General features: G+C 44.6%; 1 protein-coding gene across 2 annotated transcripts in view; it reads right to left on the bottom strand.

The window, feature by feature from the left end:
• csmd3b (CUB and Sushi multiple domains 3b) overlaps positions 1 to 13,485 on the bottom strand; it is a 523,594-nt gene that overhangs the window by 149,753 nt on the left and 360,356 nt on the right. For both annotated transcript variants that reach the window (XM_036516253.1, XM_036516254.1), the window contains 7 exons: positions 12,100 to 12,269; positions 11,309 to 11,465; positions 9,308 to 9,499; positions 4,744 to 4,870; positions 3,351 to 3,553; positions 2,028 to 2,219; positions 729 to 867 (listed from right to left, as the gene is read on the bottom strand). In XM_036516253.1, the coding sequence (XP_036372146.1) occupies positions 729 to 867; positions 2,028 to 2,219; positions 3,351 to 3,553; positions 4,744 to 4,870; positions 9,308 to 9,499; positions 11,309 to 11,465; positions 12,100 to 12,269 (1,180 nt within the window). The remainder of the gene's footprint in view (positions 1 to 728; positions 868 to 2,027; positions 2,220 to 3,350; positions 3,554 to 4,743; positions 4,871 to 9,307; positions 9,500 to 11,308; positions 11,466 to 12,099; positions 12,270 to 13,485) is intronic.

Genomic DNA, 13,485 nt, shown 5'->3' with positions numbered 1-13,485 from the left:
GTCCTGGGCTGCACGTCACAAGAGCGCATGCTCCCAGCCGCCAGAACCACTGCCAAGCACTCAGACCCATGCGACAGGGCCACCATTAAAATTCAACCGGGGGACCCAAAGGAAGTGTCACCTTCTGATGACAGTTCGGCAGTTAGGGGATGGGGGAAAATGCATGGTATAGATCTTGGGTGCTGTCAGCTTTAACCCTTGAGCCAGGTAAAGGCCTGTGTTACAGTGTGCCCCAGGAGGCTGCACCCAGCCTTAACCCGCTGCTGGCTGCTGCGAGTTGGGGCGGCCCCAGGCACTGCTTGTGGCAGGGTTGGCAGAGGTTAAATGAAAAATAGGCCCAATTAGCAGAGCTATTTAACTGTGAGACACATTTATCAGCTCAATTTTTTTTTTATCTTAATTAGCCCCTTCATTCGACACTGAAGCATCCAGTTACACCTTAAAGGGATGCTTTTAGAGAAAAAAAAGAGAGGCAACATTTGGTTCATTACTGACAAAGTGTGCAAGGAATTCCAGCCGGGCTAATTATCTGCCTTAAACATGAACTGCATTTTAATGCAGCCATGATGGCAATAATCATAGAAATTACAACACATATTTCATGTGAGTATGACGTCCACAGTCCCCATTGATATCATAGGTGGGGAGGAAGGGGTTGGCTCTTACAATACTGGTAAGCTGATTAGTTTATAAAGAGAAAGAAGGAGCCAATTGTAGGGATTGTGTACCTGATGAACGCCAGTGAAAGGACATAGTCTGAGTTGACAGCTATCAGCCAGTCGCAGTCCTTGCTGTGGGGGTAGGGGTGGGGGTAGTTTGGGGACAGGATGAACCCCGAAGACCCTGTCAGATTCCCACCACAAGGCGCTAAGGAGGAAAGAGAGGAAGCAAAAACATGTCTGTAATACATCACCCAATCGCACTACCCAAACGATCATTGCACTGTTGGAGCAGCCAGGAGTGAAGGCATTAGATAAGCACTTTCCATTAACGAATATGCTGCCATGAAAGGTACAATCTACTGCTCTGCTGCTGATTTGGGAGGCTCAGGAAAGGGCCTCTATACTAAACAGGTTTAATCTGTGTGTGTGTGTGCAAAATAAATAAATACAATATTTATTTGAGAGGTGTTCTGGAAGAATGCCAAAATAACCTTATAAATACTTTATATAACCCCACTCTACCGTTATAAGACATACAATGATCATCTCAAGACTTCCACTCCATGTGTACCATCTGAAAAGTGACCTCTATGCACAATATCTCCTTTCTTCAAAGGATTCCATTATAAAAGAAAGAATACTCTTGTGGGTTCCCCATGGTAGCTCCAACCCATGCTCACACTTCATGCACGATGAGGCCTTTACTGAATTTCTAGGTCTTTTCTAGGCCTTAGCATGTCAAGTATACACTCTTGTCTGAGCTGATTGAGGCAGAGCATTTTATCACTGGCATTTGTGATTGTGACATCAGCTTCCATTTACTTCCCAGCAAAGGGAGAATGAATTCCAACATTGACAATACACTGAGAATTTTGCTACATTATGTGTCCCCATACCTCTACTGCTCCACGCTTATTACTGGCTTTGGACCAGACATTTTTATCTGTAATGCTGTTATTTATGGCTCACTTATCCGCTGCAGGCGGCCGCTCAGAGCGATATTTGCGCGGTCGTGTTTATCTGGTATGGGCTCGGGATTCTGAACAGTGTCTAACAGTAGTCACAACATCATGGGCACACAGTAATTGATAGCTCTGTTGAGGGTGTTGCTTGCATTTTGTTTTCAAAACTGCTGTTGGAAAAAATTGCTCTTGAGAATGTTAAACATACATTTCCCCTGTAGACGGTGCAGTCAGTGCAAATGGAGAGATCCTAAGCTGATGACCTGCTGCCCAAATATGAATGTGAAAACTTTTAAGAGTTCATTCCAGGTGGTGAGGAGCATACAAGTTTTCCTTGTTTCAGTTGTTATTCCTGCAGTCTGTGAGATGGTGTGAGGTAATCCGCGTGTGGTGGAGAGCTCACCTATGCAGACAGGAGGGCTGGGCTGCCAGTAGTATCGGTTCTCCACCTGAATGCAGGTGATCTTCATCTCCCCTTGTAGCTCATACCCCGGGTCACAGAGAAAGGTAACGGTATCGCCTGGCTCCCTTCCGTCCCCATTGCGGCTGCCATTCATGGGCACCCCCGGGTCTCTGCAGGCCGTGGCTACCGAGCCTGTGGACAAATGACCAATGACTCGAAAGCAGACATTTCCCCTCCACATTTCCTGAGTGACTCAAAACAGAGATTTCCCTCATGGGAAAGCTTCACATCCCTCATGGATCACCCTGGACATGACTCCTTCCTCCTCAGGCCTCAGGTGTGTGCCAGAGTCTCATGAGGAATGTGCTGAGAAGCCCTCAGATCTAATTAACCCTTTTGTACGTGACTTATTTTATGTTAAGTAGCATGTGTGGTATATTATATGGTTTGTTATGTTTTTATTAACATTATTACGCTTCTCATAGTTTTCATCACCACATTTGCTATACTTTGCAATGTTAAATCACTGTTTCCTCAAAGCTAATGTTAGCTAGAATTTTTCCAATCTAGTACTCTAATCACACCAGTTTGACCGTACGCGCAAAAGGGGTAGGCTCTTTCAGGTTAAAAGAGGAATGAGTCGCAGAGGATATCGGGAATCATTTCATCTGTGTTCTCTGATGAAACTATACCTTCTAATGCAAGAAAATGCTTTTTTAATTACAGAAAAAAACAAATAATGCTGAAATACGACATTCTGACTAATTACCTTGATAACTCACTTTTCCAATTAACTCACAATCTAAGCATTGAGACTGCTTTGTCCTCATAGTGCTCTCAATTTGTGTTTCTTTCAGCAAAAAAATCTAATAATATTCAAGTGAGGAACTAATGCAGTTCTTTTTTGTGTGCCAGATGAATTTAAATTAGAACAGAAAAGTTAAAAACAAAAAAGTCCAATTTCATTTAACTCCGTTCCATTTTTTTCCCCCAACATACACTCAATATTTCAGCATTGGCCTTTTCAACCACACAATGCTAGATTTGTATCAAGGGTGTTGTCAAATCAATAAGGTTGCTGTAGGACCTCTGGCTGGCCCTGTGAGACTGAACTCAGTGTAGAATGGCTTGCCAAGATTTGTAGTAGAAGGAGAGACGCAAGAGTGTTCAGGACCAGGCCTGAACAGTGCTAGATACACTCAACACTACTGACAAAATGACATGCGTGGCTGGGCTGAATGGCCTATTCTTATCATTGAACGTATTATGGTCTTATGGCTGCAGAGCTGGCAGAAGATTGCGAGCGGTTGGGAGCAGACTCACTGGAGAACTCGATGGCGAAGCCAGACTTGCTGATGTAGAAGTCAGTCTCGAACTGGATAGTGACCAGATTGAGGGTGCTGTGGATCCCCTCGGGGAGCAGCGACCCGCTCACCTCCCTCAGGGACATTTCGTTCTCTGGCGGGCCATCCCAAACCTTCAGAATGTCGTGGGATGCCTCGGTGTCAAATGCCAAGAACTGCAGGCTGGGAGGAAAGAGGCAGGTAAGAGAACACTTGAATCCAGATCACAGTTGTAAAGAGCTTGTTTGTGCAAAAGAGTCCCAGATTCCATCTAGCCATAGTCCACAGTATTCAGCTTCACTACCTGTCCTGCTGCTGTTTGATGTTTATTTTCATGACTTGTTAGAAGAAGCAACACTTAAACTTAAATGTATGACTGTTGAGGAAGAAGTGGTTAGATTGACCCTAGTCCTTACACGTAGAGAGATAACTGTTTACTAGCAGATAAAACTAAACACAGCTAGATGGCTTATATCTAAAATTAAGAGCTAACAACTGTATGTAGTAATCATTTTACTGAGAACATCTGTTTCTGGAATAACCCAAGTGAGCTGCACCATAAAATGATATATTTATTACTAACAGGTTAAAACTTACAGCAATGCTGCCTTTATAAGCATTTCCATGAGCTTACAAGGATCACGATTAATACAAGTCTGCATAATATGCAAGGATAACATAGGTCTCTCTCTCTCAGCTGTCTGTCATTAATAAAACATCACACATATCTCCAAAGATATTCTTGTTAGAAGCCGTCAATATTGCACACGTATATGATTTCATTAATGTATCTACTTAAAATAAATAAACATGGTGAATTAAAAGGAAAACCTACTTGTGCTTGGTTTTTGCATTGCTGCACAACAATGCAAAAAGAAATTTGCCAAAAAAGACAAGACTGCACAAACATGATCAAATCAGGGACAATATGTGGCAAAACGGAGGGTGTGATTATAGTTTTTGCTTACACTCCTACTGCAATCAGACAGAGCTAACTGCAGTATTATGTGTACAAAAAGTCAATGAATGAAAATCTGGCTTGGGACAAAGTGAGCTTTACCTTAAAGGTTATATTGCTTTTAGCTCCATCCAGTACTAATAACTGAAACACAGCATCAGAGTGTCATTATGCCACTGCCCCAAGGCTTTACATATGCATAATATTGAGAAAACTATGAGGCTTATACTGTTTGAATCTCCTTCCTAGACACTTTTTAAAATGTCCTCCCATCTCTTCATTCACTAAAGACTAAATCCTCATGTTTTAATATAACCCTAAAGAGGTTTAAAAAGTGTTATGTGTTTGACCTGAAAGGACGAATGGCTAATCCACTCACACCCCTGTGTGTTTCAGGTAAAGGAGGCACGTTTACCTGACAATGTTGCCTGAGTCCACCTCGATGATCCAGGTGCAGCGCAGGTTGTTGTCATAAGGGAACGGGTATCCGGGTGAGAGGATGCGTCCCGAGGACTCGCCTTTGAATCTTCCTCCGCATTCAGCTGCAGGCGAGAGAGAGAGAGTGACAGGGGAAATTATGGTCTGGCACCCGGGTATGAATCGGCCTGGTACCTGCCTGCTGTGGCAACAGACAGGCTGCTGAGTCTTGCTCTCGTTAGAGGCACCTGCAGCTGCATTAGGAGGAAAAGACCAAGGGCCCCATTCTGCTGAACCGTCCACTCATTAAGAAACCTGCACCGCAAGGGTCTTTAACTTTGGTCTGATCTTGGAATGACCAACTGAACACTTTCACTGGGGCATCCCTTAGCAACACCTTTTGACTTTTCAAAAACTTTCACAGACAAATATGATACATACGTGTTTGGCTTCTTGGTCATGTCTTCTCTCTGTTCTAGCCCCTCATAGTGGTGATACCTCACACTGGCTTCCTGTTGCTGCCAGGATCAGATTCAAGACCCTGACCCTCGCCTTCTCTGCAATCAACAGGACAGCCCCTGCGTACCTCCAAGACCTCATCCAGCCCTACACACCAGCCTGACCCCTGCGCTCAGCAGCAACTGGACGCCTCGCTCCTTGCATGGTCAAGGCAGGAGGTGCCCGTTCTGCCAGACATCGGCGTTTCACCTACATCGCTCCCCAGTGGTGGAACGAGCTCCCTGTCTCGCTACGGACAGCTCCTTCACCCCATTCCTTCAGACGGGGCCTGAAGACGCACCCCTTCAGACTCCACCTGGACTGACCCAGCACACAATTGCTCCCCCCCCCCCCCCCCCCCCCCCAATCAGTGCTGTCGTAATTTGCTGTGCTTTTTAAATTGTGCTTTTTTTAAATTGTTTCTTGTTGCCGCCTTTACCCTGACGCTCATTGCGCTGTTTGAAGTTGTTGAAGTTTGCTCTTTGAAGGTGTATCGTATTAGTTGCCCTATAGGCTGTAATTGTACAAATCTGATAGTACTGGGTACTCAAACACACTTGCTCTCAGCTGAGAACTGTCTCATTGTGGAACTGTACACACCCTGTCCCTGTACTGTTGCTATACTTGCTGTATGCACTTTTGTAAGTCGCTTTGGATAAAAGCGTCTGCTAAATAAATAAATAAATGTGATATGAGCTGCCCAAAATAGTCAGGACAGTTCAGTCACTGACAATCTTCCACCTCAGACTGAAAACTCATCTGTTCAAACTGCACAATATGATCATTTATACTACACCTTTAAACGCATTTGCTAAGTAAAAGCACTATTGCCTCAAACTCCCTTTTGCACCTATTATGGCACTTAGCAGAATGCTGTATGTCATGTAATGACTCGTACTATTGGTTGTGACACTGGTGATTTGGTATTGTCTCTGTTCTTAGCCTAACCTTTTTGCTTGCACTGTTGTTATCCTGTGGATAAGTGTCTGCTAAATGATTCAATGTAAGTGTAAATGTACTGATAACTATAAGGTTAGGCAGATTTTTTTTGGTAGAGAACAGCTCTCAGTGCCCTTTAACTAAGCTGAAAGGGAACTAATTAGAGAAAAACACAGAGAAGCAAACCATTGCACTGCACAGACTTTAGCATGAACACAGTGTCCTCATTCTCAATCAATAACTCCTCAGTCAGAGTGTTTATAGACTCCTGAATTTATGTTTATCAGTTTAACATGCGTCCCCAAACTGCCTGCCCCTGCCCCCCTTCCAAACCCTGCAGCAAGCTGCTGCTCGCTCTCTAGTGCGTTGCTGGTCCCCTTTTGGGCAAGCTGAGCAGTTGTCATGGTGGAGTCTGAGGCCTGCATGGGAGGCATTTATTAACAAAATTTATTAACACAGCATTTATTAATAACACCCCAAACCCCAACCCCAGCCAGAGCCATCCTTTCTATTTGCATAAGCCATCTACATGACAAACAACGCACAGCCCAATGAAGCCTGAATAACAAAATTGAGATTTGATTTGATTAATCTGAACATTATGATTTTTAGATACCACCCCCTCCTTCACCCTAAACCAACATCCATCACGCCCCCATTCTTCATAATGCCATGCGCTCAATCATGCATTACTGGCTACTTAGTGTATTCTGAGCAAATGCAAGTGCCAAGAATTGCTGAATGGCGTAGGCCGAGCTTGTTGAGATGGAGATGTTTGTCAAAACATGCACAAAGTGCCTCTCAGCGATGCTGACACGATACAGGGTTCCCCGTGGGGGCATTATAGAGCATCCTCTGAGATAGCATGTGATTGTGCAGCTAAAAGCGCACTGCTTCCACAGAACCTCTACGCAGGTCTCATTTTCCAATGTGCATACCCTCCAGCCAGAGTGATTGTGGTTCACACAAAGAAATTCTATATATCAGATTTCATTCTCTTCACAGTTAACAGGGAAACATATGAAAAGCAGACCTGAGCGCTGATTCTGCATTTCTTTATATAGTTGTATAGTAAGATATTATTCCTTATGACACATTGCTTCATGCCCTAGAAAACCATCATGCTGTCTTTCTTAGTGCCTCTATCTGTAGATTCAAATAAAACGCAGTTAAATATTTTATCTGTAATAAGCAGTGGAGATATCAAGCTTCAAGGATGTTCTACCTCTAAGTTTTACTTTCACAAAGGTCACATACCTGCACATTAAAATAAAAAAAGAAAAAAAAAATCTTATTTCAGATTATGAAGTATTCATTATTAATGTGAATAAGGTGCCACACATATTAAGATGATATATGCCGTGAGGGGAAAACTGAATTGTTAATGCAACAGCCTCGATGGAAACAAATGAGAGAAAAAGAACTCTTGATTGACATGGGTGTAAGTAATAAGTATGATGCAGTTGCTCGCAAAATCCAAATTCGGTCACACTCCCACAGACATAATGTGGTATAAAACTAACTGGGCAGAAACACTTGAATCTCCAAATTCAGAAGGCAGCCCATTTTTAATGTGCTCAAGCCTAGTGAGCCCCATTTACCAAAATTTGCTAATGAAGTGGAGGTGGGATAGTTGGGGCCTTTCAGTTGTAGACTCCAAATCAGGAAGTGCCTCAAATTAATGTGCAAAAGCTAAGGACACATATGAATAATGTAAATACAGTAGATTAATAACATGTGTGTGATAGCTGGACCTGGGCAGGCTGTATACTGACTCTGCTTGGTCCACAGGTACCGCAAAAAGCTTCATTCATCTTTGTTTTTAACTAAATTGATGGCCACCTACTGCAGATTCTGATTCACGGAAATAAATGCAATCATTTCCTCTTTGAATGGGGGCCCAGCATTAGTCTGTCATCTTTTCTGAGAATTGATCCCAGGCTCAAAGGAGAACATTTTCCCCTCATGTCTGAATACTGAGGAATGTATGAATAATCCTGACATTGGCTGTTAATCTCTGCTCCAAACCTAGGACTGAAATTGCTCTCGAACCTCAAGTGTCAGAAGAGAGAAATCAATATTTCTCAATGAAGCTCTGACATCAAGGTTTCTGTCAGGGCTCCGCCCCCCTAGCTGTGGTGTTTTTGTTTCTCCCTGTCCATGTGCTTTTTGTTTTTCCTTGTGTTCCAGCCCCGCCCCGCTCCCCGCCTGGTCCCCGCCCACCTGATTGCCCCATTACCTTCACCTGCCCGCCTGCTCACCTGCATCCCATCTCCTCATCAGCCCAGCCCTATTTCTACCCTGCTTGTTCCTGTCTTGTTTGCCAGTTCGTTGCAGTATGTTTCGTACCTGTTTTGTTCCCGCAGTTTTTTTGAATGCCTGATTTCTCCGTGCTTGACTCTGCCTGCCCTTCGTCTTCGTTTTCTGCCTGCCGTTTTGTCCCGTTGCCTGATCGTTTGCCTGCCCGGTTCCTGACCCTGCCTGCTTCTGTTACCGACCCTGCTTTTGTCCACGGACTGCCTTCTGGTTTTCGACCCTGCCTGCTTTTGTTGCGCAACTTGCCTGCCGTCATTAATAAACCCGCCTGGAACCTGAAGCTCTCTTGGTCTGCAACTGAGTCCTTGCCTGAGCCCTTACAGTTTCCCTCCAAAAGAGCTCTCAATTCAAGACAACCTTGGACATCAGTTATTCTGAGGAAAAGCGTAGGAGCTGTTTGTGTAAAAAAAAAAAAAAAAAACAAAAATGCAACAGACTGCAAGTCAGATTAAGGTGATGTTAACATAACATGAAGCCTTTTGAATTAGCCTCATGCCTTGCAGTGGCGCTGGTCTGCTCTTGCAGTCTGCTGTTGAGCTTCCAACTGGAGTGCACCTTTGTTTTATGATTGGACATAAGTATGCTTTTTGTTAACACTCCTTGCATGCCCCACCCTCAACTCTCCCCACCCCCCACCTTCCCCATCACCCCACACTACCTCAGCCTGGGATCACCACCTGACTCTGTGATTCCTCCCACTCCAGCCATGCTGTGAGCACACATACAGGGTGCACATGCACACTCTCACACTGTGAGGAAGCTGTGTCAGAGAGAGACATAAGGGGAGAGAAGAAGGAGAGGTGCATTACCTATGCAGGAAGGGAGGGGGTTGTCCCACGCGCGGCGCTCTCCAGTCATGCACTTCAGCACGCTGCTGCCATGGAGGGTGTAGCCGGGGTTGCAGCGGTAGGTGATGGTGCTACCGGAGAAATGGCCCTGGTCGCTGACCTTGAACCCAAACTGGGGCATGCCGGGGTCCTCGCAGTGTGACAGCTCAAAACCTGAGGGGGGGGGGGGACATGGATTCCAAAACCTCACTTCTGGATCGGGGATCGGGTGCACGCAGCAGGGACCGGTGCCAATGCAGTGGTCCTCTCACACGCATGGCACTGTCCCAGTTGCCCATTCCTGCAGCTCCTGCAGCTCCTGGACTGGGCTGGCATGTTCGGGCACCACAGAGGAGAGCCAGCCATTAGTGCAATCGTTGCCCATCGCAATCCAATGGCAAAATCACGCCAATTCCGAGGCAGGGATGTTCTCTCGCAGAGCTAAGCTGGCAGAGCAATTAAGATGAAGTGCTCTGCTAATTTAGGAGCGTGCACAGCTCAGGAGTGTAGGCAGCCTAGCTGTGAAACACATCCTATTATCATCCTCCATAATCATGCCTCTCATCATGGCAATATCATAATTACAGTGTGCAGGGCGAGAAAGAAGGAAAGAAATCATTTCATTGTGTCTGTAGGAACGTGTGATCTCAAATGCCTTAAACCTCCTCCTCTACTGTGACAAGCGGTCTTAAACCACACCTTTTAGTCACCCCTCAGACATAATTAATAATTAATACTATTTTCCCATTTAATCAATGGTTTCATTTACAAAAAAAACCGCTTTTCCTAATGGAAGCAAATAATAGGTAAGTCGCAGGCATAATAAATGACGAACTAAACAGGAAGGTGCATTCAATAGAAAAAAGAGCCTTACAGGCAGGCTCAGATGTAGTGCACTACAGATCTGACTGAAAAACAGTGTGAAAGTGATCTGTCCTTTCACTTTTCCTTTCAGTTTTTGACCCCCGTTGGACTCTTTCTTTCACAGAAATATGTTGTACAGTGCATACCTCTGGAAAATAAGAGTAGCTATTTCTGTAACATACAGTGATGTCTGTCTTAAATACACAAAGCTTACACTATATTTTGGATATTTAGTGTTTCCCATTCCAACCTGCAGGATGATGCATGTATTGGCTGTTGGTCAGATCCCACTGTCAGTTACTCCCCATCTTGGATTATTCACCCAGTACAGACTATGGCCTCTATTCAGTCAAACAGCAGTGCAAGCTGTCCTTAATTTTGGGTAACAGTTTTTTTTTCTTTTTTTTCAATTCAAAAGTCATTGAGATATGTTAAAACAATTTTTAAAAAATAGCTCTTGCTAAAAAGTGATTACTCAGAGTTAACAAAGTGTGTTGCTGTTTGTGAAACTCAAGTCAATGTCTTCCTGCAGCTGCCTCTGCTGGTGAAAGAAAAAGTACCCACAAAAAAGTAGCTATTTCAATTTACCTCCATCCTCCTGATCTTAGTCTGGTGGCTGTATCACGTTGTCTAAGTGAACCTTACCTTCCTCTCGCGCTCCGTAACCTTTATTATGCAATCAAACAGCTAATTCCACAGGTAAAATGCAATCTCACACAGACAGGGATTTACTAAATTTCAAATGAGATATACCCTGAGTAGATTTAATGGTTTGCCCCTACAACTGAAACCCTGTCAAACCATAGGACACTAACAGCGGAAACAGGGAGGATCCAATTGGTGCTTTATGCTTGTGCAAGTTCCATTAAATCTGAACTGAAAGGCAGAGTTACTGATGGTGAGCGGTTGACAGTCACCTGGCCTAACTGCCACACGGTGTGAACCACACATGCTCCTTTTCAGTTTAAACACCATTTTCACAGGGCATGTTAATGTGAATGTAACCCAGAAGACATCTTTTTTGCTGTTCATAGAGGTATGAGGTATGAGTAGACAGGTGCAAGGCCCTTGGCCTGTGCTTGACTTCGCAACCTATGAGACTATGTTAGCATAACTTACTGGAGTAGACTAGCTTGAAGCCCTCTCCTGTGGATTCGGCATCAGAGTAGAACTCTAGCCACAGGTGATTGGAGGTGCTGATAAGTGTCAGGCCCAGCATGGCAGAGCCGGTGAATGCCCCCAGAACGTGTGCCATGTTGTCCTTCCCATCATAGATCTGCAGGATGAGGGACAGAGGACATCAACGTCAAAACTACACATGACACAGGGACAACCATGGGAAACAACAGCCACACATGTAAAAAAGGCATTATTTCGTTTCAGAATATATGAATTACTGTATGTTTAAACCATAAATGTTGTGTTTGATGAGGTTATAATGGTACTTTAAGTGGCTTGGAGTCTGATGGAGGGATCACGCCTGGCAGACAGAAGAAAGAGGAAGGATGGGGTGGAGGAGGGATTCCGTCAATAGCTGACGGAAAGGAAGTGGTGAAAGGGATTTTTGAATTCAAGGATGGGACCAGTTCATTTACGTTTGGTTAATTGCGGAAGGAATATCTGAGAATTCTCCTCCTGAATCTTTGTTGGGAACTTCCGTAAAAAATGCATAAAAATGTATAAGTATCTTTCTATGAATGTGTATCAGTGTAAGTCCATATTCATTCCAATGGATATTGGCACTGTTTGAGAGAAAACAAAAAACAGGTTCACAGAAGCACTTAAAGAGCAATGCTTTCATACTGTTTTTACTCTAGTGCCCAGTACTTCAGTACAGTCCCTTCTCAGAGTAGAACTATCACACAGAGTGGGCTGGGCTGATGGGCTTTCTCAGGGGGCAGTCGGCCTACCTTGAGGATATCTCCCTGGGCCAGATGGAAGGTCCTGGCGGAGATGTTGATTCCCTTCCCAGCCTGCACCTGGATACTGTAGATACACTCATGGTTGTTCTCATAGTTCATGGGGTAGTTGGGTGATAGCAGGATGCCTTCGTTGTTGATGACTGACGAGCCGCACTCCGCTGAAACAGAAGGATGTTGGCCATTGGAACAAACAGGGTGTGGACTCACTAAGGCGCGTCCAAAATCCAAGGCTTTAGCAAATAATTTAAACTTTACTCTTAAGGAGTCGCTCCCTGGATTTAGTATTACTTAAGGTTACTTAAAACGCATGCATGATATTCCATATGGGAACATTGTATGTTATTGCCACTAAAAGTACACACCATGGACGTTTCCTGGCAGTTAGTTACTGATGCACAGTGCGTGTGTAAGTTACATCCCTGAAGCTCTGTGTGACATAGAAGAGCCTGCTGGACCATGGGAGTAATTGGGATTGGTATGTCAGTAATAGACTTTTTGAGTAGTATTACTTGCTGCCCACATTGTCCCACATTGGGTTTGAGCCTGATCTTGAACGACAATGTGCAAACTTGGAGTTAATGGAACAACAGACAGTGGAAAAAAGCAGCAGCGGAGTAAGGCAACCACGCTGCAGTGTCACATAAACCTGCACATCAGCTGTGATTCATTCACTGCTCCTCACTGCACTGCTCCGCATTACCCTCCACAGTGCGCACTGTGAGATGTTATGATGGCATTACAAGTGTCATATTTTGAATAAATCACAACAGTTACTGCCTCCATTTAGTAAATTACCCCCATGCTCCCTTTCAAAGGCCTGTGGCACAATGCGAGTTTGCGTGTGGCTGAGTCCTTCCCTGGCTCTGGCCCTCACTTTTTTCCCATCAGGGAACACCTTCTGACCCTGAAGGTCTAGATTCATTCTAATTCATGTGGAACATCTCAATGGAGAGGATGAGAGGGAAGGAGCAAGGAAGGGGAGTGGGAGGGCAGATGAGAAGATAATGATAGCGATGAGAGCAAGAGCGTGTGTGATATCCACAAAGTGGCTTTGCCTTCAGTGGAGCCCGCAGAGTGCGACAGAACCATCAGCAGATCAAAGCGAGAAGTGGCTTTTATCAAGTGCCATGCAGGTAGCGGCACTGGGGGCTTTAATCTCCAGTGTCCTCCTAGCTAGGATCTCTGCTATCACCGGCAACCAGGCTGCTGGGTCTTTATTTATTATCATCGCAGGACATGTGTAAAGCTTAATTTATACTGCTCCTCCATGTACGTTGCAAGCTCCCTCACCCATGAGGCCGCATCTCTGCATACAGATAGAGGACCAGAGTGGCTGTGCGGCAGCCCATCAGTTGGACAAAAGCTGCACATTCA

This window comes from Megalops cyprinoides, chromosome 21, assembly GCF_013368585.1.
Source record: "Megalops cyprinoides isolate fMegCyp1 chromosome 21, fMegCyp1.pri, whole genome shotgun sequence".
Classification (NCBI taxonomy): Eukaryota; Metazoa; Chordata; class Actinopteri; order Elopiformes; family Megalopidae; genus Megalops; species Megalops cyprinoides.
Note: the sequence above shows the minus strand (reverse complement) of the source record. Positions and strands in the feature narration are given on the sequence as shown.